The following is a 27,082-nucleotide window of genomic DNA, read 5'->3' as shown; positions in this document are numbered from 1 at the left end:
TTATATCAGTTATTTCACCAAAAATTAGAAAAAAAGATTTTTATTATGTTTTGATGAAACATGAGGAACATAAAATTGAAACCATTTTTTACATTTATTGGCTAGTTATGTTACACATCATGCAAAGACATTCATAAAATGTTATTATATTGTATCCTGCATAAAAAATTTCCTGTGTTCACAATTCTATCACAGTTAAAGTTCACAGAGAATTATATACATATCAAAAAGTCAATTCAATACATACTCTGCCAAAATAATTAAAAGAACTTTTTTACCAAAAAAAATTAAATAGATATAAACAGATACATAAAAATATTAAATCAGCATGGACGGAGTGTTCAGTTGTTTCGAGAAAGTGCTTTCTCAATTTACAATTCTTTTTTTAATTTTAAATTTACAATGTCTTCTTCCCTAGTTTACAAAACCTATGTAAACTGTCCAGTGGTATTCTATATCCTCTCCTTTGCTTTTATCTTGGGCTTTCTACAAATAAAATTCAAAATGTCAGTATTGAAATATGGTCTTCCATATTTTTACCTACTGCAATATATACATTCAATTTAAATACTTGAGTGTCCTGTGTTCAATGCAAAATCTAACCAGATTTATTTTCTCTCATAATTATTTTTTATTCCAAATCTCTATATTTGTATTTTATTCCAAATCTCTATATTTGTATTTTTTTTTCATTTATATTTTATTTATGTATTTATTTTCATTCCTCCTCTGTGAGGCAAATGCAATGACAGTTAAAACCTACTGATTACTTAAATAATGAAGAAAATCTTCGCTAGAAAAAAAATCTAGGCAGAGAGATGTTGACCCACATGTTTACCTACCCACTATATGGTCCCTTCTAGGCCTGATAATGCCTTGCCCTGCAGGGGGGTGAGTAGCAACTAACAGCACACCAGGTCCAGTGGTTTTAGATAATCCTCTTTGGTCATAATCATAGCCAGTCATCACAGGTGAGATTGGTTAAGGAAAAATGTGGACAGTTTGACACAAATTCCTAATAAATCATGATTGAGCAATTATTTTTGCATTTATTTAATAGGGTTCAATACTATTACTAAGACCACATGCCATGCCCCCCCCCTCAAGAAAGCAACTGCCTCTTTACTTGTCAAAGTTAACAAAAAAAAAATTGTACTCATGCCTTTGTATATATAATGAAAATCAAAAGCACCACCAACCTGTGTTCATGCAAAGAAAATATATTTCACAAACTCTGAAACATAAACAAGTTGGCTTTTTTTTGACAAACATTACCATAATCCTGCTTATAAAAATTGCACTACAGACTTGCTAATCAAGTTTGAAGTGTCATTATTCATCGAGATCCCAAACAACTCGAATCTCACTTTCATCACCAATGACTGATCTCATGTTATATCACTGCCTTTCCGTAACCTGCTGAACTCCTGGCAGGAGCACAATGCTCCTCACGATCACTGCTACTTTAACCTGTCAAATCACGGTCACAATTCACTTACAACACATGGCTGTTACCAATTCATCAAAACAATGCATTAAAATGGCAGTGTAGACACCTGTTTTCATCTTGACTGTCTGTGTATGGGTAATTAAATAATCCGATAAACAGCCATTACTTGTGCTGGGAACACATCTCTTAATGCAACTAATGGACAAGCTGTGTCAGATAGCTCTTTCCATTAACTTGCTGCCTTTAAGTAATACAGTGGATTTCAAGTGATGCCTTGACGCTGCACTGCTCTGCCTGCAGTTATTTGATTAATTTGACATATCCTGGAAATGGACTTATTTTCCTCTTTTTCTTTCAAAAAGATAATGTGGAAAATGCACTTTTTATTCAAATTTGTGATCATAAATCAACTATGATATTTAAAAAAGAGAGAAATAAAAAAGAGAAGAGACAAAGAGAGAGAGAAATAGAGAGGGAACAGTTTAAATTTCCTTTTTATATTGATGCCATCACAAAATTGCCATTTTTAGAAAGGATATTTGCAGCAACTGGTAAGAAGAGCTGATCAGTTTCTGTAATTATTTCCAGGTTGTGTGCCACTGTTCCTATGCCACTCTCTCCTTCCACACCCACAGCAATGGCATACAGCTCCAACCGCAACTCTGCCTTCATTCCTGCAGCAATCTAAACATAAATCAAAGTATTACAAAATAATAAACTGATAAAAAATTAATAACAACAAAAATAATCAAAGTAATAATGATCAGAATTTTGTGATACAATGAAATATGCCTATTATTTCTATTTCCATTTTATTCATAAATATTTCAATTGAGAGCAAATTTTAAAAACCATAAGAACAATTGCAACAGCTACATAACTGAAATGTCTAATAAAATGTTTATGAATACATCTAACAAATTCTACAAAATTTAATACACCAATATGTTTATTCACCAGTAAGCATTTGTTGTCAATGTTTATTTTCACTTTTTTAAATACAGAAACGTTTGCTTGCATCAGATATTGATTTCTGTGCACTGCAGTCAGCACTTTCACACATACGCAAGTGCCTTTTACCCAGGGACTGCGATGATGTCTCATTATAATGTTTGTGATCACAGTCATCCACATACTTGGTAGTAAATTAGCACCTAATCAAGCACTATCTTTGGACATAAATATTGTTCACAAGGAAATGAGAGGAGAACTTGTTAAAACAACAGGAAAAAAATTAAGCACTTAAGACTTCTAATAGGTCTGATTATCACCCAATATCAAGTGTTAATACCAGTCAAAAACCTTGGCACAGAGAACCAATTATAGGTATTTTGCTGCTACCTTTGCACTATATCATGTGAGACAGCCCTGACAATGTACGTCTACTGGTTCAATAATGCCTGCACTCTTATAAAGGTTAAAAAGAACATGTAATATCACACTCAGATCAAACTCCTAGTAAAAAAACAATTAAGTTTCTCTGAAACCCCAAGCTCCGTGCACTCAATCTATTGGGTCAAGTCAATAAGAAACTCCAATCTGAACTTAAATTCGAGTGTCAGTAAGTATACCTTTACAGAGAAGCATGCTATCTACCAATCTTGCCCATATATATCATGACATTTTTTAGTGCAAAGAAAAAGTCACAAAACATTCAACAGATAATTGAAACATGAACCTTACCAATCCTGGCATATACAAGACCTTCAATCCAGTTGAAGGCGGAGGTTGGCGAACTTTGTACCTGCAGGAGTCCACGCCCGTGTTCTTGAGGAAGACGGTGAAGGAATAAGTGTAACCCTCCCTTAGCATACCAAAATCTACTTTATCTGGGAGGAGCTCAAATCCTCGTAGGCTTTCTAGTTGGGATTTCCCTTTCAGGGTGGCCCCCGCAACAGATGATGTGTGCACTCTCCTTCTTACAGGGTCTTCAATAGCACGGAACTAAAATAGAGAAATAAATAATTTACAAAACTAACAACTGATCCAAAGCAATGTCTGTTTCATTTACATTTTATTTTCATAAACAGGAGAAAACTGTTAATTTACAAATGAGAACAATGCAAATCATCCCAGGATATTTTACCAGCTTCATAAACAATAACATCTTTCAAACCAATTTATATTTTCTTCTCAAAACAAAACTGAAGTAAGGCAATTTTGAAGGCTGGTTTTACTTACATAAGCATTCACTAGTGGTAATTATTTTTTAAAAGTTGATATTCTGCTTAGGAAACTATTTCAAAAGCAGTGTGAAGAATTGGACAAAGATACTCTAAAAGATTTCAGGCCAAATACAGTATGTGTAATAGGATTTATAAAAATATATATATGGACACTTCCACACTCATACCCACCCAATCACCCAAATATGTAATTTGGAATGAAAAATTCCCAAGTCATACTTTCTGGGGAGACTATTCCCAGTCTGATCAATAGGTTTTGATTACAGCTGCCATGATCTCTCACCTTCTGGTTGCTTAATCCCCCTGGTCTCCCACCTCTGATGTAGGCAGGGACATGGACTGGCTCCTTCCTTGTCTCCCCTATCACGTCTACCTGCAGGCTGCGGGTCAACACAATCTGGCTCTCAGCCGATGGGGCACCAATTTCATCATATGCTGAAAATTTGGAACCATGACATCAAAGATGGGGGGACATCATCTAATTTGTTTGGTGTTAAAATCGTACTGAGACTTAAAAATGGATCACATAATTAAGCAAGTTTGCTATTACATGTACCAAGTGCAAAATGTGTCTAATTAGATCTTGAACAAGGAAACTGTTGAGTCCAAAATTGAAAAAAAAAAAACTCAGATAATCATTTTACTAACACAAAATTTTTGCATTTAGACCACATTCTTACTGAAAATGTCTAAATATATATTAGTATCACTTTCCATGTACTCTCCTCAGCCAATACATTAAACTAAAAAGATATGTAGTTTTTGTTTTAAAGATTCGATTTCAAGAAGCAGTCAGACAGACTTTATCAATTTTCTTAAAATATTACTCAAGAAGTGTAAGCATGCATATCTATTTGATATCTTAGACACATATTGATCACCCTTTTGGTAACTGGTGTGTTTTATCAATACACCCACATGATTCCTTGATGTTGTGACAAACGTGGCTAAAACACAATCATGAGCACAACCACAATCACATCCAAACACAATGACACATCAACTCATCATTTTCTCTATTCACAGTTAGATTTTAAACTTCCTGATGCCTGCATTATATTCAATACCACCAAAAACTGTTCTCCTAGAAACTGTTCAGAAAACAGCTCAGCAAGAAACAGTGAAAATACAGTCAGTAAATATCTACCTTCAACTGTTCCCTAAGGCCTTTTTTCTCTCGAAGCCTTAAGAATACACCCTGGGCTTCAGAGATAACTGAAACTTTACTTCATTCTGCAGAGGTAGGCTGATAATACCAGTGAGTTAGTACCAAACTCTGAAACTCAAGGTGTAAGGCCTCTACTATAAACCTGTACATACCTTCCTCCGGAATGGGCTGCTCTGGAATGCTGGGATGACAGGTGGGTGACCAGTAGCTGGACGGCGTCTCTGAGGGCATGGGCTGGGCATCACCAGTTTGTTTAGGAGTGGGGTTGCCTACATAATTTAAAGGGTCATGACTTAATGCTTATAACTGAATTAACTGCAAAAACCATGCTTTATTTTTCATTATTGATTATATGCTTTTTGAATAATATTTTATAATCTAACTTTCTATCTGTGAGGTGAATTGCAGTCTTAATCAACTGATCTTTTGAAATCATTATTATTTTAAAATATAAACCATATAAGGTTATATAAACAGTTCCACTTTATGTCAAAACTTTTCACAATATTTATGACATGTGGTAATGCAAGTTCACATGTACCTGGCTTGTCATAATAAGCCTACATGTACTACTGAAGCATACTTGTTAAATTCCACCTGTTCTTTTTGCATTCAGTTTGATTCCAAGACAGTATTTTCTCAACATTGCCAACATGTTTTGCTACAGGATGGCTTATTAGTTTGGACCCTTCTTTCACTGTCAGCTGTTAATATCTGCACTTTGAAATCTGACACTTTCACATTAGTTTCTTTGTCTACTTCCTGCTCAATTTTTGCTGATGTCAATCTCACGCTAGTCTATCAATTGCCATCACATAAGTACATCATTTGGTATATGAAAAAAAATGCACTTAATGCCTCGTGCCAAAATCGCGACAACATAATGAATCTTAATTTTCCAAATCAGCTGCTTGTCAGTGCACCATTTGGTCAAGTACACTGCATGTCAGTACCAGGTTTTGAAGTACAGAAGGAACTGTTACTCTGTCATTCTTAGTGCATGAGGCACAACAGCTGGCCAGTTTGTGCAAGATTCCATCAACTTAATCACAGCATTAACTCTGCTATTTCACCTCCGTCAGCCATAAAACTCTGACCTTTGCATCGATAAAATTCATATTTGACAATGAACTTATTTGCCTGTCTTGTCTTATTAAAAATAGAAAATGGTTTTGAGACAGTGAAAACTCTTACCTGGTCTGTCGGGGAAAGTTTGGGTGGAGTGCAACGGGGTGGGATTCTTGGGTCTCAGTGGTGAAGGTGACCCCTGACCTGTGGCGTGTGCTGGCGTAGGGTTGCCTGGGCGGAGATTGGACTGCATCGAGTCTGTTGCAATAAATGCTGGAATCGACAGCGAGTAAATGACTTTATGATCTTTGTACTGAATTTAAAAGGGGTAATATTTTCATATGGCATTAATTATTCATAATGGATGACACCCACTTAAAACCAAACAGCACAGTCAAATGTTTTAAATTAATGCATTTGTACTGCTTGACAGTGCAGCTTTCGGTAAGAGATGGAGACTTGAGTGGACTTATTTCAACAATTGAATTTTAGTGCAGAAAAACATGTTGCAACTTGCTGCTGCATTTATACTACTGCCAGGACGTTCTCAGTACATTATATAATATGTACTGTCATGGGAGTAATTTGAAATTTCTTCAATTGTCAACCTAAAAACACATTCCTTGCATATAAAGCCCTATCAAAGACAAATCATTACAGAACATACTGGGCTGTCAAGTTGTAAAGAAATATAGAAAACTGTACATTTTATCACTGATTTCAAACAACTAAGCAAACATGCATAAATATGAAAGAAATATTTTTTTAAAAATTAAAAACTCCAAAAAAATGTTTTAGGATAAGAGGATAATACATTTATTTACCAGTATTTAGAGGAGGAGAGGGGGAGAGGGTCACTGGGCACATACCTGGTCCAGCAGGTGAAGGAGAGTCATAAGCTGCAGCAGTTCTTTGCTGTGTGTTCTGCATACCTGGAGAAGAGGAGCTCTGAGAACCATCACTCTGCTTGTCTGAAATTACAAAAATTTGGATATTTTTGATAATTTTTATATCCAAATAAGGCAACCCACAAAGGGTTATCTAGGCTGGTTTTGCTTTTTCTGCCCACAACAATCCCTTCCTCTTACTGCACCCAACCCCTTGATAAAATACTATATTCTACTACAAAGTACCTCCCAGCATATACTAAGTGTTATGTTGATGCCTACTTACACAGCTGCGTAAGGAATGATTATGTGAACTGAATGCAAAATTAATACAGATTGCTTACAATATGTCTTCTCAAGTACAAGTGACCGTAAATCTGTTAAGAAAGTTGAATATTTACAAGGAGGTGGAGCACTGCTTCTTTCTTCCACAGCGGAAGTGCTGCTTGCACTGCGTACAGCCTGGTGGCCATCTTGTCTGGGGTCTTCAGACAGCTGTCTTGTCATGGCTTCCATGTCTGGAGCCTACAGGGAACAAAAGTATGGCACTATGTGACAGATAACACTTATTTAGTTAAATAAATCATTCTAATATACCAGTATCAAAACTGATATCAAAATTTACAACTTTGTCAATTTTGATTGATCAATAATTACTCATACTCATACCTGAGACAGTAAAAACGCCTTCCCAAATTCACTCTGGAAATATGGTGGGATGGACCTCTTTCTCAGTGCATTTCGTCCATCTATTTCTTCTGCCAGTTCTCTGCGGTCCCTCTCCCAGTCTGCAGCTGTTCTTTTAGGGCGTGGTGTAGGAGGGGGGCTGGGAACTGGGGGCGCTGTAGCATCTTGGTATAGCTTCTCTACATTGGCTGGAATGAAAGGTAGATAAAGTTAACATGTTTTTATACATAGTCTAGCAATACTAGAAGAGGCCTATATATGTATCGGGAAAAAATTATTCAAAAAAGACATTTTAAAAAAAGATAATACTTCAAAAGACATAAAGCATACAGAGAATATCCTTATTAAAAGTGAAAAATTCTTTAAAAAGTGATAAACAGAACACTTCAAAAAAAAATAATTCATGGAGGAAATAAACAAGGAGGTTATATAATGATACACTAAAAAATACACTTACCTTCAATTTCTTTAATCTGCATCTTTTGCAGTCTAGGAGAAACAATGGCAGACAGCTCTGCTGCCTGGTTTTGCTCTGTAGTTGTCCGGGGATCCTTGACCAACAGGTCTGCTGTGTGGAGGTTCCTCTCTCGAACAAACTCTGCATACTCTCTCAGGCCATCCCCAAGCCTGTAAGGTTGAAAGGGTAATATCATGTTTTTGCTTTAAATATCATGGCATAGTTGAGTGACATTATTAGATTAAAAGAAAATCAAAACTCTAACTGCTGAATCAATTATTTAAAATTCACTCTTACCTAATAGCAAATTCTTCATTCTGGAAGACACAGTGCAAAAATACTACCAGGAATAGTGTAAGATGGTCTTTTGTCATTGAAATGTTGACTAAGACATCTAAAGGCAGAGTATTTTGCCATATGTCAATCCTCTGCAGAAATAGAAACAGAGACCTATGAAAGCAGTCTAAAACCCTTGCTTTACATATACAAATCAAAAACAACAACATGCAAACTTACTTTTCTCTCAGTTGTGCACTGACAGGCTTATACTGTACAAACTGCCTCAGTTCCAAGACGGAGGGGCACTTGAGCAATTCATACTTGGGTTTGGGTGGCACTGCACTACCTATGGCCAAACCCTGTCCTACGTTGGTACCAAATTTGGGCCCAGGTTTCTTAAACTCCTTGGGTGGCAAGGTCTTCAAGTCTCTTGATCTCAACCCACTTGGAATGATGTTGTTTTCCTCATAGTTCTTAAACCACCTGTCAGACGGTCCCCCTTTGTAAGGTCTGAGGATGGTGATTCCTGTCACCCCAGGGTAGTCTGGTAGAGGTTCCTTGATGATTGCAGTGGATTTGTCAGTCTCAGCTCCTGCAATGTAATCAGCAATGTCCTGATATCGGAGGAGTTCAGTGCCACTGCCATTGCCATGAATGATGAAAAACCTGGGTGCATGCTGTTTGTAGAGTATGATTTCTTTTTTCTCCACGAATGCATTCTCCACCTCCTTGTCCTCCACCTCCAGTTCACTGCCAGAAGGGCTCATCACGATGGTGTCACCATTGTGCTTCACACTGAAGATATTTCCTTCATTGTCCACAGTCTCACAGATGACATCTGCATGGTGGCGCATTGCATACACCAGTTTCTGATTGGCAGAGGCAAACTCGATGTTATTGTTAGGCTTGGGGTTGTACACTGCACTTCCCTCCTCATCCACAACCAGGTTGCCACCATCTTGGTGTGAGATGGTATAGCAGCCATCAGGAGTGGTGTGGATAATGGAGCCAGTGCCAAACTCAGTCTTCCAGCAGCCAGTGGTAGTGTTGTAGTCCAGGGTGGCGTAGCCAGGACACTCCACCTTGAACATCTGAACAAGTGGAGTCTCCATCTTCACATCCTCGCCTATAATAAGACAATACATATGACTTGATGTGACATTTATGTCATCAAAAATTAATTTGAGTGTTAAAACATTATTGGATCTTAAGCAAAGATAGTTAGAGATTGTTATGATATACTGTGAACAGTCAAATTAATAAAAAAACATTTTTTAAAATGTTCTTGCCTGTAATGTAACAAAAATCAACATTTTAGATAATATCTAATATCTTGAAAATTGAAAACATAATTGAAGATGGTGAGAGAAAGGTATGAGTACCTTTGGGCAATGGAAATAAACTGAGATATTGAAACTGCAAAGAAGTAAAAGCACATTTTTAGTACAACACAACCTGTATCAGCACTGTAGGCAATTATATGTATTTTATTCAGTAGAATGAATAAATTAATGAAGGTGTACCTGTGTCAGCACTGTGTTGGTACATCTCTTCCTGTACATAGTAAGTGGTTATCCTGGTTCCATCACTATGCTGGACTATTCTCTTGCCATCTGGGTGCTGCACTATCATTACATGGTCTTCTCTGGTGGTCAGCATCTATACATTAAAATTTCATAATAAAAATGAGTGGAAGTGTTTAGTCATCCAGTAGAATTAGAACTAATTAGAATTTATATATTTAATACTAATGATTACAGTTGCATTTAAAGCTGCTATTTGTAGTACAAATGCAAAACTTGATATGATATTGCATGCATGCTGTTGTAAATACAAAGATTAAATTTATACAGAACTATACATGCAATCTTAAAGTTTCATTATATGGATACTAACTTACTGCATACTAATATCATATTCATATCATATTCATGGTATCATATTCAAATTTTGTAACCAATGTGTACAAACTGGAGTTTTCTTTAACTGTAGACATCTTGGTTTTCATATTGACCATGAAATGTCTTGTAATGAGTTTGCAACATTTTTATGTATCATTTTTATAATGCTTGAAATACATTTGCTGCATTTTGATTTTATTGTAAAAAAGTTGAAGAAGTATTAAAAAGCACCTGTTTGCTCTCTGGGTCTGTGGCATATGTAAACAGAGCAGCTGGCAGAGGAGTTGATTTTCCATCTGGTTTCACAGAAATTCTCTCACCAGATGGCATGGTAGTGATGCATTCACCTTTTGGCTCTGTTTCCTCGACAGCCAGATTATCTGGCTGCTTTTCTGCAAGCTGTGCACTCTTTCTTTGTTTGCCACCTAGAAATAAAAAGTAAAAATTTTAACACATTATACATGATTTTAAGTTTCATCACCTGATATGACCATACACGCTCACATCAATGAATTCCACTTATATCTTTTACAAAACTTTGTTGATGCATTTTTATTTTAATATTTCACTTTCATCCCTTTTTTTCAATCCAAACAACATTCAGGCATAGAAAGAGATAATATATCACTTGTATTTATCATAATTTTACCTTTCTTAGGTGAGCTTGGTTTCTCTTTCTCTTTCTCTTTTTCATCTTTGTCTGCCTGACTCTTAGCACTGTTGATTCTACTAGGAGAACTCATTCTGCTTGGAGGTAGTGGCACAAAATTCCCAGTGATGTTACTCACAGTGCCATCTGCATACAAAATCTATGAAAAAGAGAAAAATATTAGCATATTTTTATGGTGAAGTTACTTTTTGAAAAACAGGGATATCAAACAATTTCACACACAGGATCCTATTATTTGGGTTTTGAAATTAAAATATTAGCAAAGTGCAAGTACTGTATTTGTTTCTAAAAACAGAAATTACTATGCATAAACACTACATATAATATAGTTTAATAATTTTTACTTTTGCAAACTCTACATTTTTATCTTGATAATTTTCACTCAACTTTACTCAAAATCAATAAATCATTGGCCATTTATTTTTGCAACAAACCTACCTGTAGAGAATCATCTTGGAAAAACCTGATAATGTTTCCCTCACAGGTCACCAAACGAGAAGCTTCCTGCATGGCTGGCACTTTACGCTTGGCTTCACAGTCTTGTTTACCATTGGTCTTGAAGGGGTAGCTCTGCTTCACTATCACTTTCCTATCATTTTCATCTGCGGGTATCACACCTATATAAAACAATTAATAAATTGTTGTGAAATTGAAATTTAATTTTTACTTTTTAGTTAGTACCCCTGAATTGACATATTATTATATTTTTGAGTTTGACAAAATAAGAATAAGAAATGGACAAAATTTAATATCAGTAGTTACTTTATTTTTTGCAAATGGTTACAAATTCATCCTAAATAAAAGCAGGCCCTAAATCCTCTCTTCTCTTTAAATTTATACAGCTTTTCAGATTGAAGTGATTTTGTGAAACTGGCCTAGAGCACTGCACTCACCACAATGGCTCTCCAGCATATACTGAATGGTCAGACCATCAGGACAGGAGACAAACAGTTCCTGAAATGGTTGCTCAGGTACCAACTCTTCTTCTATCTTTATGTCATCTTTAGGTTCCTCATCCTTGTAAGAGAAATGTATTTTTATATGACAAGCATTTAGCCCATATTTTTATGGTGAAGTTACTTTTTTGAAAAACAGGGATACGTTCTTCAGATGCACCCACCCCTGCAACCCATATCTAGTAGGTCTGTATTTCATATTTATCAATGTTTTTATTACCTGGATTGTGGGCTCTGGGGTTGCTGCAGCTTTGTCCTGTGCTCCTTTGCCTTTATCTTTGCCCTTTCCTTTAGCAGGGCTGGCCTGGGCAGGACTGGGACTCCTGGGAGGGGGCGCCACATAGGGCTCTGGTTGTGGCTTCTGGCCTAGAAATCATAACATGTGTTGTGAGGTATGATCTGTATGTCTTTGGATTACTAGTATGTACATGTTGCTAGAGGAACCTCTGCTGTATATATGCTCTAAATTTAGTTGTTTTGGTACAAAGGCAAATAGCAGGTTGTTCTAAAACTATTTGTGCATTGAAATGATAAAAAAACTAACATATATGCTATTTTAAGATTTAATGACATAAAACATACAACATACTACTAAAATCCTGAAAAAAACAATAAACCTCAAATCCTACCCAGACAGCCTCAGTGATCTGGCCCATGTCTGGCCCAGATCTGGCAACGTCTGGCAATGTCTGGCAAAAGGTATGGCTTGCCACATGTGGGCCAGATGTGGCAATGTTTGGGCCAGATCTGGCCCAGACATTGCCACATCTGGCCCAGTCCACATTTGCTCATATGGCCAGATGTCGGCCCAGATCTGGCAATATCTGGCAAATGTATGGCATGCCAGATGTGGGCCAGATGTGGGCCAGATCATATTCAAATGGGCCAGATTAGGGCCAGACATGGACCACATATGGCCCAGAATGTTTTTTTTTTTTTAATTATTTTTAATTATTCAATAAGATTACTATAAAAAAGACATACAAGATTCAAGATTCAAGTATTTATTCTGTGCTAAAACCCTAAACAAAATTATTACACATTATATAACCTTGCTGGCAACTAACATGTAACAAATTAAGGGTCACTCCTTGTCTTTTTGTACAAAACAATGTATATTTGAAAAAAAAAAAAAACTACACTGCAAAAAGGTAAATATACAGACACTTAACAGGAGGAAATGTCACTTACATACATGTAAAGAAAACAGTTATAAGAACAATTTTTTTTTTCAACACAAAGCTGCTCATCGAATCTGAATTAACACAAATTACAAAAATTGTAATTAATTATGCATGTACATGGGGGAGGGGTTTGAGATATTTTTGCACACATTGTCATTTTTAAACTAATTCAAACATATCATTAATAATAATAATCACTAATGAATGTAGTTTTGTAATGAATAAATCTTGAATAATGAATGAAAAAACATTGTTTTTTTAGATGATGGTGAGTTATAACAAAATTATAAATAACCATGCAGTAACTGTAATTCAACTTGCATGCTGGCTACAGTACTGTACATACATGTAAATTCTGAAAAAAAAAATATGTATACTCCAGCACAGATATAGATGTACAATTCAAAGAGAATTACATGTGCACAAAAACAAACCCCAGTATCAATGCTTTTGAATTAAATCACATCATGAATCAAATCACTCAATGAATTGAACCAGTTTGCAATGTTTGCGCTTTTTTCAAATCCATAACACTAAGAAATGATACATCCGGCTCCTTGACAAGCTTATAATTATTAATGGAATCAACAATATGGAACAAGTAACTCTACCAAGTTAACAACAGTTCATTCAAATGTCAAGTCAAAACACAACATCCCTTCCTTTCTTGGACAGAAACGGTCCTTTCAAAACATGTTTATTGACAGTTCAGTCTTTAAAATGTCCTTTCAAACATTTGCAGAATAGCATATGAACTCCAACTTTTATTCCTTAAACCACACTGAAAATTCTCAAAACTTATCAACTCATATCAAATCCCATGTCCTTTCACTACTACTGGTCTCTTCCTTTATGTCACATTCAAATGTTCCCTTCACTTTTAAAGGTTTCTCAGACGTGTATGAATAATACTGTTTGTTTTCTAGTCCTCCACAAGAGCCACATTTATTTTTCTTGGATTTCAGCATTCTCCATGTATTTTCATCAATGATATTACAATATGCACCTGAATCTGGTAATACACAGATTAACACCGCCTCTATTTCCTCCATGTCTTCTGTGTATATTGCATTGGTTCCCACACCAAATGTATATGCACTCCTGGATTATCATGTTCAAAGCTGTCATTTACATGAATAATAGTTTCAGTTTTGCAGACTTTTGCAAAGTGATCCAACGTTCCATGTTTTCTCAGTCAGGGCGTTTCTACTTCGTTTTTCATGTCTAAACTCGTAATGTTTAGACTGGCTTGGTTTGTCAAATGACTTCGGTTTCATCATACTCACAGTTTCTGGTGTTCCAATTTCATTCAAAGCGTTAACTGTCTAATGTATATTCATGTTTCTAACCTGTGTTTGGGAGAGTCCTGAAAATATCTTGTACATCTGTTATGTTGAATGCAACATAAGCGCGCGTCTCCTCTGTCATGTATTTTTAATTTTCTATCTTTGTTCATTATTCATGCCGTCCGTTGGTTTTGAAAAGATCAATCTTTTCCGTCAGCGAAGAGGTTAAAACTGTCTAGCCATCGCGTCGAGCGTGACCCTAATGTCTCCGGACTTCTGTACGGTTCGAATTCCGTAATTTCACATTTTTCCTCCATTTTTTCAAAGAAAGTTGGCTCACAGTTTTGCACTAGTGTTAATCCTCGTCGCCAGTGTTGATGCCTTCGAAATAAATCGCATCACGAATCAAATCACTCAACGAATTGTATCAGTTTGATACGCTTGTGCTTTTTTCATATCCATAACTCTAAGAAACGCTACATCCGGGTCCTTGACCGGCTTAGCATAAAAAGCGGAATCTCACAACAGCGGAACGAGTAGTTCAAAAAAGTTTTAGAACAGTGAATTCATTCAAATGTCAAGTCAAATTAAACAAATAGCACACTTATGAGGGGACTTTGAAGAAAAGAGAGAGAGATAAATTAAATCAAAATTTATCAAATGACGTCAGTTCAATGCATTCAGCTCACTGGTCAATAAAAAATAAATAAATAGAAAATAAAAATTGAAAATGAAAGTACCATATCTGGCCCAAGTCTGGGCAGCATCTGGCAAAATGTGGCATAAATGCCAGACTTTGCCAGACTTGGCCCAGATCTGGCAAGTGTCTGGCAAAATGTGGCATAAATGCCAGACTTTGCCAGACTTGGCCCAGATCTGGCAAGTGTCTGGCAAAATCTGGCCCAGATATTGCCAGACGTTGCCAGATCTGGGCCAGACGTGGGCCAGATTACTGAGGCTGTCTGGGTAGGCTTTAAAAGAAAAAATGGAAAAAAAAAAACATGCTCACCATCTGGTCCAGCTGGCACACCATTGCCACCATATACACTAAAGGACAGGTACATCCCGTCCTGCATCTCAGCACTAAAAGAGCCAAAGTAGGCTACAGACGGTTTCTTGGGTGGTTCTTCTGCTCTGGGTGATGAAGCCTCCTCTTTTCCAACCTCATCTCCTGCCATTTCACCGGAATGAGACCCAGTTTCTGATTTCAAACAAATTCAACACAAATTATTAAACAAGGTTGAATGGCAAGGATAAATGGTGCCATTTACAGTTTTTAATTCTGGCTATAAAGTTCAATAATTTATCAAAGCAAGGGGCCATGTGTACATAGCAATAACACAAAAGACTTAATTGCTCCCATATGTTTAAAAAAATGAAAAGCACCTTCTTTCTCTGATTTTTCAAATTCTGCCTTTTCTCGACCATCCTTGCTCTCTTCCAAGTCATCTATCTCTGCCTCCTTCTCCTTGGGGTCCAGCAGATGGATAGTGAACAAATGTCCATCCTTCACCACACTGGTCTTCACACTTGTTTGACCTGGTCAAAAACAACATAAAGGTTATATATGGCATTTTGATAAGATTTTGTTCAATTTTTTTTTTACTTTTATAAGCACTCAATGACCAATAGTATCCTCAGTTATATCAATTCAGTTAGGATTCAAATTTAATTACAACTAACTTTTACAATTAGTAAGTAGGGATAGAAAAATAAAAAGTGTGGATTAGTATATATTTGTATCCCTCTCGTACCTTGCACATAATCGACTCTCTCTGTCCTGATGAGTCCTCCATCAGCAGGGAACAGGTTGGAAACAGTGCCAGTGGCATGGATCAAATCATTACACACATCATAGCCAGTAAACTGGAATAAAATCATCACAGGTTTTTGGGTACTGAGCTTGCTTGTATATTAGCATAACTCTTACAATAATAATAATAATAATGAAAGTAGTGGTGTTAGTCTTTCACTGGTTTTCAAATGTAGGGCATATGTTTTTGCAATTTCACACATTTGATGAAATAACAAAAATTCTAGAACTACCAGACATGATTCATCTAATTTCTCCCCGTCTGCACCTTCAGCTGAGGAATACATATTATTTGTAAAATTTTGAAGTATCCCTACATTGGTCCTTGTTTAAATATATGTCTTAAATGTGTCAGAACATCCATCACAAACAGTTTCCTGTTGGTCAGTTGTTAGCATGTCAAAGTCAAATATTGATCTAAAAACTACTCTAGCTATATATATCTAAAAATGGCAACTTGACAGACAGACTCACCGGCCAATGCTTCCCAGCATCTTTCAGTTCATCCTCAGGAGGTGCAGGAGACACAACGTCCTCCTTGGACTTCCTGGACCTGGCACTCCCCCTGGAGCCTGACCTCGGCCGCTTTTTCTTTTCTGCCTCCTTCTCTTTCTCCTTGGCTGCAGCAGCATCAGCCTGAAATAGTAATGATATGCAAATTATAATGACTTGTACTAGTAGAAATGTTTTGTTTGCTATGTTGTAAAAAGTGGTTATGGAGATCAAACCTGAAATGAACAAACAATATATTGTACAGTGTCATATATTTTGAAAAAATATATAATGACAAGTGAAAATAGCATGTGGATACTTGTTCATTCTCTCTCTCTCTCTCTCTCTCTCTCTCTCTCTCTCTCTCTCTCTCTCTCTCTCTCTCTCTCTCTCTCTCTCTCTCTCTCTCTCTCTCTCTCTCTCATACAAATACTATCACCACCACCACCAGCAATTGTCCTTGTTACATGTACTAATACATATTTTGGATTTTCATTTCAATGTGAAATACATGTATTTGCTTAAAAATCAAATACATTTCTTACTCAACAACACACTTGTTACAAACATTTATAGCAGTCAAACAAATGAAAATGACAAACAGAGATAATTTCTCTTTCCAAAAAAAAAGCACTCAAAGATTTCACAGAACATGCATAAGAGTGTTTACTGAAAAATAAATGAAGAAATGCATTTTCTATCAAGCTCTGACATTTTGCCTGTCCTAATTATATCCTATTAAAGCAGTCTAATAATATTTGTTCTTTTTTGTTCTGATTCTATTAATCAGTAACTGGCTATACTAGACGATATTTTTCATTTGGCAAATACACATTTGCATGAATCACAATGAAAATAGCTTGTCTGTAAAGATTCCCACCACCATCTTAACACACTAGCCATATCACATATCTTAATATGTGACAAAAATAAACACCCCATGCAAGTAAAAAGCCTTTAAAACACACATCTGGTACTGAAGCCTAAAGTTTGAAAAGAGCTGCAGCTCCACTAAAAAGAATATAACAGATGGCTGAAAATCAGAAAAACAAAAAATCTAAGTTATAAAATATCAAAATCAAATTTACCCATTCCACATGCTGGTTGCCAGGCTGTAAGCACAAAATTAGCCATTTCATCCATTATGCAATTCCATCCATAATAACTGTAGAAATCTATACAGTCTAATACACATCTATTTGAAAATTGTCATATATTATAACTGATACCAGATGTTAGTAAATCAATATAAAGAATGGAGTTATATAAACATCACTTTAAAATCCTTCAAGAACACCAAATATTTGATTTGTCATGCTGATGAATACAAAACAAATTTCTGAATACTTTAATTCCAACCTTTTTCTGTGCAGATTTGATCCTCTTCTCATTCTTCTGTCTTTCTAACTCCTCTGCCTCCTGCCTCAGTCTGTCCATCTCCTCCTTCTGTGCCTTCAGGGAGCCTGCTCTGATGAATGGATTGCTCTGTGCTGAGTCTGGTCTCTCAGTGCTGCTGCCACGAGATCCTTTGGGACTCTTTGATCTGGCCCCTAAAATTTAAATCGGCACACATGCCAACAGAATTGTTTGTTTGACAAGAAATTACGGATCAATAATCAATTATCAGTGTTATTTACAAACATCTACAGTCAAGTTCCGGGTTAAATTTTATCAGCACACTTATATTAGTTTATGTGCACATCCACACACACCCAGTGACATTAACAATAGCATATATGCACACACACAGATTTTTATTTAAAATTTGCTATGTTCTTACAACAAATCTAACTTTAATAAACAATTTCAATTGTGAAAACAAATGCGAATCCCAGTCTAATGACACACTTACTTGGCGATTTAGCTCGTGGTGATTTGGCTCTCCCTTTCTTTGTGCTGGAGGGTGTGGCTGCCGCAGCATCTTGCAGCCTCAACTTTTCCACCTCATTGGCCAGAAGATTGGCTTGGTATGCCGCCTCCTCCTCCTTCAGCCAGTCCTCTATGTCTGGTGCAACATGCTCCAAGTAATTTCTTTGTAAAGAATGAGAATAAATTAAGAATTATGTTTAAAAAGCTTTAGGTTATAACTATTAAAATAATAATAATTCATTTCTCAATGATATCATGAGAGAATATGACTAATTTCATAATAAAAGAAATTATTACACCTACATTGTATAATGCTATCATCCCTCCTGAAGTGAGGTCAAAAAGTCTTTTTTTTTGTCTGACCACTTAGAAAAAAGCTACAGAGAGACTAGTGATGGCATTATGACATGGATGGCATATTTACCTAAAGCCTACATTGGCATGAAGTTTAACAGACCAGGTGGTGTGGTTCTGCATCTCCCTGTTTTGTGGGTTGTGCAGCACCACCATCAGGGAGTGGTCCCTCTTGTGATAATAAGTGTCCACATAGGGCAGGCTGTAGGACGCCTCCTGCAGGACCTGGAGAAGAACGTGGGGCTCAAAGTGCTCTGCAAAACACCAGCTGTCCAACTGTCTCTTCTGTGCATCCACCACTTCATCCATGCTCTCTTCTGGGGTCTTTGTGGGTTCTTCCTTCGATATCTGCTCTTCTATTTCATCCTTTAGAGCTATGGGTCTGGAGGGGATGGGGTTCCCACTCTCATCTCTTTCAAAGTGGACAGAATGTGCTGAAAATATAAGTTGACCATATATATTAGTATTTAATGAATCATCAGTCCCTAACAGAGGTCAGCAAGGTGATGACATCATTTCCATGCAAACATTTCTGCTGAATGCTAACATCTGTGTTTATGAAATGTAAGACGAAAAGTGTACACCAACATTACAGTAGCAATGCTGCATTTTGTCTTAAAACACAATTTTCAACAAATTTCATTAACAGTACTACTTCTGTGCTGCAGGGCATTCGTTTAACAAACTGTAAACAAGAGTCTATTTTTGTCAATCACAACAGACCAAACAATCCAAGTCAGAACAATTAATTGTCTTGATTGCTATCAGAAAGAACATTAACAGACACAGCTTGGGTGGTTATGTAATACTGACCAACCCTTTATTATATTAATTACATGAAACAAGACAACAACTTACCACTCCTTGCAGAAGTAGCTGATCCTGGTTTATCAGACTTCTTCAGAATCCCCGGGGTGGTGGGTCTTGACCCCTGTCCACTGCCAGCCTGAGAGGAAGAGGCAGACTGGGGCCTTGAGTTAGTCTGGTTTACTTTCTGTTGACTGGTGACTCGAGCTTTCCAAAAGAATTGATTTGCCATAATTAACAATTGGTAAAAAAAATACAAATTTGATATATTTGATAAAATGTGTTCTTAATACAATCTATTACTGTTTCAAAATATGTTCCATGTTATTCAGAAGTCAGTAAAAAACAAATGATGAGTTTTAATAAAAAAAAACATTTTTAAGTTCCCATCAGAAGTCAAATGAAGAGAATTTACCCCCCCTGCCCCCAAAACATAACAAATAAAAATAAAAAAGAGAAATAAGCGAGTATTTTCATGTATGTCTCTATAAATAACTGCATTGCAGTGAAGAGTGAACAAAGCAGAATTCCATATCAGAAGGTGAGGGTGACTTACTAAAGTCTAAGTCAAGAGTGCTAGGTGTTGGTGAGAGAGGACGGGGATAGGGGCTGAGAATTCCATCCACATCATAAGAAGAAGGCAAAAGCTCTGGTTCTAACACATCTACATAGGAGAGAGGTAATGAGGAGAAAAGAATGCAATAAAGCAAAGTGCAGAACACACAAGACTCATTAAAACTGATGATGAAAGTTGTCCGTGCACCAAGAAAGAAAATGCAAGAAAAAATGTCAAATTCATTAAATTGTATCATTATAAGAAAACAACAGTTTAAGGATATATCAGCTGTTAAGCATTTAAGAAAAAAACTGCAGAAAACTCCCAGTGGTACAATAAAAAGCAGGCTAGAAGTGATACATATGCCAAAAGAGCTAGTATTATTCACAATCTAATACCACACTAGACATTTTCTACCTGCAGAAAGTGTGCAAACCTATCCCTAAGCCACTCGCACATAACAGCATGCCAACCACCTCTGTACCTGAGTTGATTTCATCCTCCAGAGAATTCTCAGACAAAGCTTCTTTCAGAGCTTCAATTTTTTCCTCCACTTTCTCCCCCATAGGAATCATTCCCTTAAAGAATGGGTAAGGGTCGTCCCATGGTACAGCAGTGTGGAACAGTGGGATAGCCCCTACCATCCCAGTCTCCTCTGTCTCTATCAAGTCCATACACTCAAACACGAACTGCTTGAAAGCACGGTCAATTTCTAAAAAAATGATATACATGTATGTTTTACTAAAGTAAGTCACAGTGTTACCATTGGAACTTAAAACAATTTTTAAATGGTGACACAAAGGATTGAAAATGTTTGATGGCATCAAAAAAAAAATTGGTAGTACAGAATAGTATTTATTGATTATAAAAAAGGTATGATATTTTGTTTTTGTTGCAGATTTAAAAAATATTTTTTCTTTTATTCAATATATACATTTGAGTTCTTGCTTAAAGTAATACTGTATTTTAAACGACTATCTGTATTTTTTATATGGAATACAGCTCTTTTTAAGCACTTTTTTCTATATACATTTTTGAGCTCCAGCAATAGTGCACTTGTAAGGCTAAACAGCAGACTTTTACCTGAAGGTGTCAGTCCTTCAGTTGCACAAAAATGGATCAACTCCTGAAGCCGCGCTGCTCTTTCCTTTGCTACTTTATTGGAGGGCTGTTCAAAATTTGCCAGCTTGGCAAATGGCAAATACTGCAGCATGTCGAGCTCAGCTTCCTTGGGGTTGAACCCATTGATGGAGCGCAGGTGGTGTGTGCGCTCAGACAGATGATCACTGTGGTTTAGGAGTAGGGGACCTTTAAAGACTTCGGGTTTCTTCTCAGGCTCATCAAACTCATCAGCCAAAAGCTTGAATTAAAATGAAACGAATATCTATGTTAAGTACTTAGTTTAAAAATAAATGGAAGGTTAGAGGAGAGATTTCCCCCAATTCCATGTAAAGTGCCAACAAAAATAGAATCCTTCAAAACTGATTTGTAGCGATGCACTGCAGTACACACAGTCAAATCACAGTTCTATTTTACCTCACCATGACAAACAAAATTAGACATCTTAAACTAAATAATATGAAACCATTACCTGTTGTTCCTCTTTAGACAAAGACAATTTAAAGGCAATTCCACTGATGTGAGCAGCCAGCTGGTTGTCCAGGCCATCAGGTCTTGTGGGGAGAGGGGTTTCACTGGGAGGTTCTTTCTCCGTCTCTGTGGCCTGGATCTGCTCCAGCATGCAGTGCATTATCAGTGGCACGCTGACACTTTCCTGGGGGACAGAATTCATCAGGTCATTGTAGTACCTCATGTCCACCTCTTGAGGAACTGGAGCTCCACTGGGTGCTCCCTCTGGTGGCTGGGCTGCAGGAGCTCCACCTTGGGGTGTAGGAGTTGGGGCCGCTGGGGGTGCACCACCCTCTATTATACAATTGAATAAATTAAAAATGTTTTTATGACTTGTTGTGAATTGTTAACTGATTTTACAAAAAGTCAATCTTTTGTCTTTTCTGTCTTTCTCTTATACATTTATCTATCTTGATTATTTATCTTCTTTTATTTATTTTTTTTTTTGAAAGTTGGCGTTACTTGAACAAAAATAAACACACTAAAAAACCATTTACAATCGAATCTGATTAATATTGCAATTTAACACAATCAAGAGTAAACATTCAATTGTACCATCTGAAAAGATATATGGCAAGTTATGACATCTAAGCAAGCTACCTATCAGAAGTTTTATAAAATATGTAACTCTGTTAAAGATATATATAGAACTATGCAATTTACCTGGCGGTGGCTGTGCAGGTGGAGCCTCACCATAGACAGGTATACGTAACAAGTTCATGTTGGTTAGGTATGTCTGATAAAGCCTTTTGGCATCAAGTAGGTCATAAGCCATGCAGGCAAGATCCTCAAATAAGAGTGTACCAAAATTGGTCTGAAACATAAAAATGAAGAACAGTTTGGAAATAGCATTGAATGATATATAACAAACTGTCTATCAAACTGTTTATCAAAAAAATTAACAAATTTAGATTATAATCACAGACTCAAGTAACATAAGTGAGCAATTGTTAAAAAAGAAAAGAAAAAACATTTTAACAGTAACAGTTATAATAATTTAAGGTAATAACTCTCCAACTGTTTAATGTATGTTATATATGGAATTTTTGTACTTAACGTTGAATGTGAGGAAATGTGATAAAATGGGCGTGTTACATTTTTATATGAATAAGAATTATAAAAGACCTAATCAGATCATTTCATACCTTTTTCTCATTATCCTCTAGGTTATCAGGTATAATGGCTTCTTTCACAGTGTATTCAAGTCTTGCTACATCATGGAGCTTGGAGTTGTGGGGTTGGTTTTGCATGATAGGAAGAATATCTCTCCAGAATTTTTTGAGCTCTTTCTGCTTTTTCAGTTTCTTTTGCAGAGCTTCTTCTTCAAGAGCTAAGACATGAAGACAAAACCTTCAATTTTTTTAAATTGGACCTAAATGTGTTAGATCTAAATTATCAATTTTTAAAGATCAGTTTTCATTACTTGTTTTCAGGCATAGCAAGCATTAGCCATGCGTGACCTATTCACTTAGTTGATTGCAATCAAATTGTATCTAGTGACTTTCACATCCAGGAACCACTAAAATGACTGCTGCTACTCATACATTTTTGAAAATCATTTACATTTTTTAAAAATTTCTACATACCAAGTGTTTTCTCATCTTTCTCTGGTGGTACCTCCCCCTCAGGAAGTGGTGCCGGAGGGGGCGTGGCATATCTGCTGTAGTCTTCTGATTGGATCTTAACAATGGCATCTATGTTAAGGCCCAGGTCAGACATAAAGACTGGCAGGTGAGGGTGGTTAAAACCATACACAAAGATGTAGTGTTGGGGACCATCATCAGGCTCATCGTCTGAAGTGAAAGAGTGTAATTGAAGGTCTGACACCAAGACAAACTACAGATGGGAGTTAACATGCAAGTAATTTTGTCTGGTAGAAGGTCGACATTCTGTAAAAAGCGTGCACATAATTAAAGTAAGCTTCATGGCATTTGATTGGCATTTGTGGTCAATAGTTATAATTAGGGTGTCGGGTGAGAAGGCCTGAACCAAAGATGGTCTTTAGACCTTCTTTGGTTGCACCCCATGAGAAACAGCTTTTTATATTTAAGTCTTTTACCCTTATAAGCAGAACAAATGTTGTACAAACTGGGCTCTTCTCAAACCACAACGAATGTCAAATTAACCAGAAAAATGGGACAGGTGAATAAGCTCTAATATCTGAACTCTTTGGTTGATTAAAATCTTAGAAGAGAAAACCTGCATGTATCTGATGACCCCATACGACATAAAATTATAGGTGGGAAACCCATTAAGAATTAGGAACTCAAGATCAGACCCGATAACAGAGGCATCTTAGCTTACATCTTGCCATTAAAGTGAATATAAAACATATTACCATGGTCAAGTGAATGGTGTCTACTTTGAGAGGGAGTTAGCAGCTATTTGCCCAAAGGAGATAAATTTATTCAGAGAGAGATCATATACAGTTACTGTAAATTTCACAACTAAAAAATACACAAGGAGCTGCTTTAAAGATTGCAATGGGGCAATTAACAGTATATCTAACCAATATATTTGCTATCCAGGTCTTCTTCTCCCCTCTTCCTCAATTTGCTCCCTACTTTGGCCGAGGGAGGCTCAGGGGTCTTCTTTCCACCTTTTCCTTTGGCAGGCGACTTGCTTCTCTCTTTACCACCACCCTTTGCAGCTTTTTCTCTGTCTGCAGCATTCTGAGAATAACAAAATAAACACATATACAACATGTATAATGATATTGTGATAATATATTCCTGTTTTTTTTAAAGTCAAATATCATGCCAGTGAACAGTATTCATTTATATGTAATTCATTAAATTAAAAGTCTTTAGATTTATGAGTCTGATTGATTTAAGAAAGTGATAATAAAAATATAAATAATAAAAATGCATTATTAACAGAGACATCTAGTGATCCCTATTATGTTCCATGTTTATATAGCACAATGTTTTCTTACTGCATAAAAGATCATATTTGGGTTAATCAGTGTTATGGCATTTAAGAGCAACTAGTCCATAGACAATTTATACACTTACAAATGCTATGGGTATTTATTTATTTATTCTTTTAATACCCCAGTCCTTGTTACCTCAATGATGGCAAATCAATTTCATTCAAAAATACATGCATATATGTTTGACAAACCAGTATCAATGAAATTCAATAAGACAAATAAATGTAAAGTCATATTAGAAATTGGATATAATGAACTTACTCTTTACTCAGTGTTAAATTGACTTGATACAGTATCTAGAGATCAGCAAATTATATCATAAAGCACAGCCATAGTAATATATAAAAGCATGCTTAGATACGTAAATACCAGTATGCACACTATAACCTAAAAATGTTTATTGCCAAAAACATATTTTCCATGCATTTTTTTTATCCAAGTAAGTGTTTTCTTCTTTTAAATTTATGTTAATTTTTTCTTATCTATAACAAAAGCATAATGAAACTAGAAATAAAAAATACTATAATGAAAATAAAACAATGGGAAATCACATACAGTATACATGTACTATCTAGAATAAAAAGAGACCCATGCACCTTAATCATAACTAACATCTAGCATCCTACCTACTGCACATATAACCTTACCCTTTTCCCTTTGCCTGGTTTTATTCCCTTAGAATCACAAAACAAGTGAGATGTAAGATGAATCAAACTACATACGGTATATACTAAAACTAGTGCAATTTAAAAATTTTGGAAAACCAATGTGCTTTACAAATAAAATACACAATCTACGTGAAAAGTGTTCTATTAACACATGTGCAATAAAAACATGTTGAAACTTACATTACGACAAATAAATTCTTTCACAATACCTTTTTTTCTGTTTCCCTTCTTTTTAAGTCATTACTTTTCACCCACAGCAGCTTAAATTTCATCAGTTTGGCCAACAGTGGAAGTGGAATTTCTTCATCATTGTCTATGTATGATTTCACACTTTCGCAGATCTCCATGTGAGCAGGAGTCTCCTTTGTTTTCTTTCCTCCTCCTTTTCCACCAAGATCTCTGACCTGTTTAAGCAAAAAAAATCTGCACTAATGCATGTATTGTGTAAGATGAGAAACTTAACAATGTGTGTTATATGGTAAATGAAAAAAATTACTGATGAATTACATATAAAGTACCATATAATTAGGATATATATACAATTTTTTATAAATAACTAAAATTGCTTTTAATCATACCTTTTTTTCAGAATTGTGCACATATAAAGATACAAGGACAAAGACACTGATAAGATAATAAAATCAGTTATTATACAATGCTTAAATTACTCACCTCTTCAAAAAGTTCATCTTTTGATATAACACTGAATAACCTTCTTATCCCACTCTGCACAACTCCAGCAAGAACATCAAGATGTGAATAATCATGAAGTTTGTCTCCAACTAAAAATATAATACTTGCATTCCATGTTTCCTAAAAAGAAAAAAGGTAAATAGTTTATTGTTGGGTACAAAGTGAATCATATTTTTTATTATTAACCTATATCTAATACAAGAAGCTTTTAATATAAATACTTACTCTTAGGAGTTCACTGAAAAAACTGACTCTTTTAAGAGAGATTTATTTCAAATAAGAGTAACAAAAACAACAAGCTGCTAGCAGGTCATCTGACGGATGTATCCAATCAACACACTGTATATAGCTGAGACTTTATTTGAAAAAGGCAGTATTACCACGGTGCTCACTGTCAAACCAAAACTTTTTAAATAATTATCTTATAATTATTTTAAATAACTAAAAACTTCATTGTAAGTGTTTATTACTGCAAAGTATAAATAATAATAATAATACTTAAATTATTTCATACATTCAATTTTTGCACATGACAGAAAGTACTGGAACATTTAAATATCCCTAATGTAAACAGGCAGTGTTGTGAAAAATAAGGGCTGTTTTTAAACATTTTAACCCGTTATCAATGAATAAAAACAAATCCGTATTAGCATTTTATCAGTGAGCACAAATTTGACTCTCAAATTCAAACATCATTTGTTCTTGTTATTTTTACTTAATAAACACAACGCAAACATAACGTCGATAATTTAAAATTTCAACTAACGTCAATTTTTGTTTTGATGTTGATCGCAATCAGGAATAGAAGTCTAAAAAGCATAGTTCTAACCTCAATAAACTGTGCTTGCATTAATGCCTGTTCCCATCTTGCCATACCCGCCGAACCGGCACCACTTTTAGCTCGTTTTTTAGACATCGTTATGTATTCTCCCCGTTAATCAGCCAGGATAAATATATATTTCAGATAATCGTGGAGGCCGCCATTTTGTTGTCAGATGTATCCAGGAAGTACAGGCACTAATACAAATAGGAATTTTACCGAACACTGGAAAATAAATTGTGGCAGAAAAGCCAAAATTCATGGTTTACA

General features: G+C 35.8%; 1 protein-coding gene across 3 annotated transcripts; it reads right to left on the bottom strand.

Annotated features, from left to right (window-relative positions):
- Positions 1-81: 81 nt before the first annotated feature.
- LOC106153892 (sperm-associated antigen 17) lies at positions 82-27,021 on the bottom strand. 3 transcript variants are annotated; one of them, XM_086998330.1, is made up of 38 exons: positions 26,822-27,021; positions 25,972-26,112; positions 25,509-25,703; positions 25,279-25,305; positions 24,209-24,371; positions 23,286-23,492; positions 22,845-23,029; positions 22,363-22,513; positions 21,662-21,993; positions 21,154-21,430; positions 20,555-20,782; positions 19,566-19,721; positions 18,778-19,141; positions 18,337-18,515; positions 17,844-18,034; positions 17,573-17,596; positions 16,467-16,628; positions 15,934-16,045; positions 15,566-15,718; positions 15,189-15,380; positions 11,930-12,075; positions 11,647-11,770; positions 11,192-11,370; positions 10,733-10,892; positions 10,315-10,508; positions 9,706-9,841; positions 8,420-9,308; positions 7,904-8,073; positions 7,429-7,634; positions 7,161-7,284; positions 6,742-6,843; positions 5,999-6,145; positions 4,957-5,073; positions 3,920-4,071; positions 3,134-3,394; positions 1,990-2,134; positions 843-971; positions 82-486 (listed from the first exon to the last, which is right to left on the bottom strand). In XM_086998330.1, exons 1-38 carry the CDS (start codon positions 26,906-26,908, stop codon positions 473-475), a joined length of 6,921 nt encoding a protein of 2,306 aa, XP_086854456.1. In that variant the 5' UTR covers positions 26,909-27,021; the 3' UTR covers positions 82-472. The 3 variants fall into 3 exon arrangements, with proteins under 3 accessions (XP_086854456.1, XP_086854469.1, XP_086854463.1); XM_086998343.1 differs by lacking the exon at positions 25,279-25,305; XM_086998337.1 differs by lacking the exon at positions 17,573-17,596 and having other exon boundaries at positions 26,822-27,020.
- Between the last annotated feature and the right edge of the window lie 61 nt (positions 27,022-27,082).

Source organism: Lingula anatina, chromosome 1, assembly GCF_051362555.1.
Source record: "Lingula anatina isolate TDL-2025a chromosome 1, LinAna3.0, whole genome shotgun sequence".
NCBI lineage: Eukaryota > Metazoa > Brachiopoda > Lingulata > Lingulida > Lingulidae > Lingula > Lingula anatina.
The sequence above is the reverse complement of the archived record's forward strand: the minus strand, read 5'-3'. Positions and strand labels throughout refer to the sequence as shown.

What these genes read in the sequence shown, in the direction of transcription:
- LOC106153892 (XM_086998330.1), bottom strand. Translation starts at nt 26,908, where the DNA reads ATGTCTAAAAAACGAGCTAAAAGTGGTGCCGGTTCGGCGGGTATGGCA. An exon ending in ACCTGCACAGCCACCGCCAG is followed by an intron (nt 21,994 to 22,362) that starts GTAAATTGCATA and finishes ATTGTATAATAG; the next exon opens with AGGGTGGTGCACCCCCAGCG. An exon ending in TCCAAGATGATTCTCTACAG is followed by an intron (nt 10,893 to 11,191) that starts GTAGGTTTGTTG and finishes TCTTTTTCATAG; the next exon opens with ATTTTGTATGCAGATGGCAC.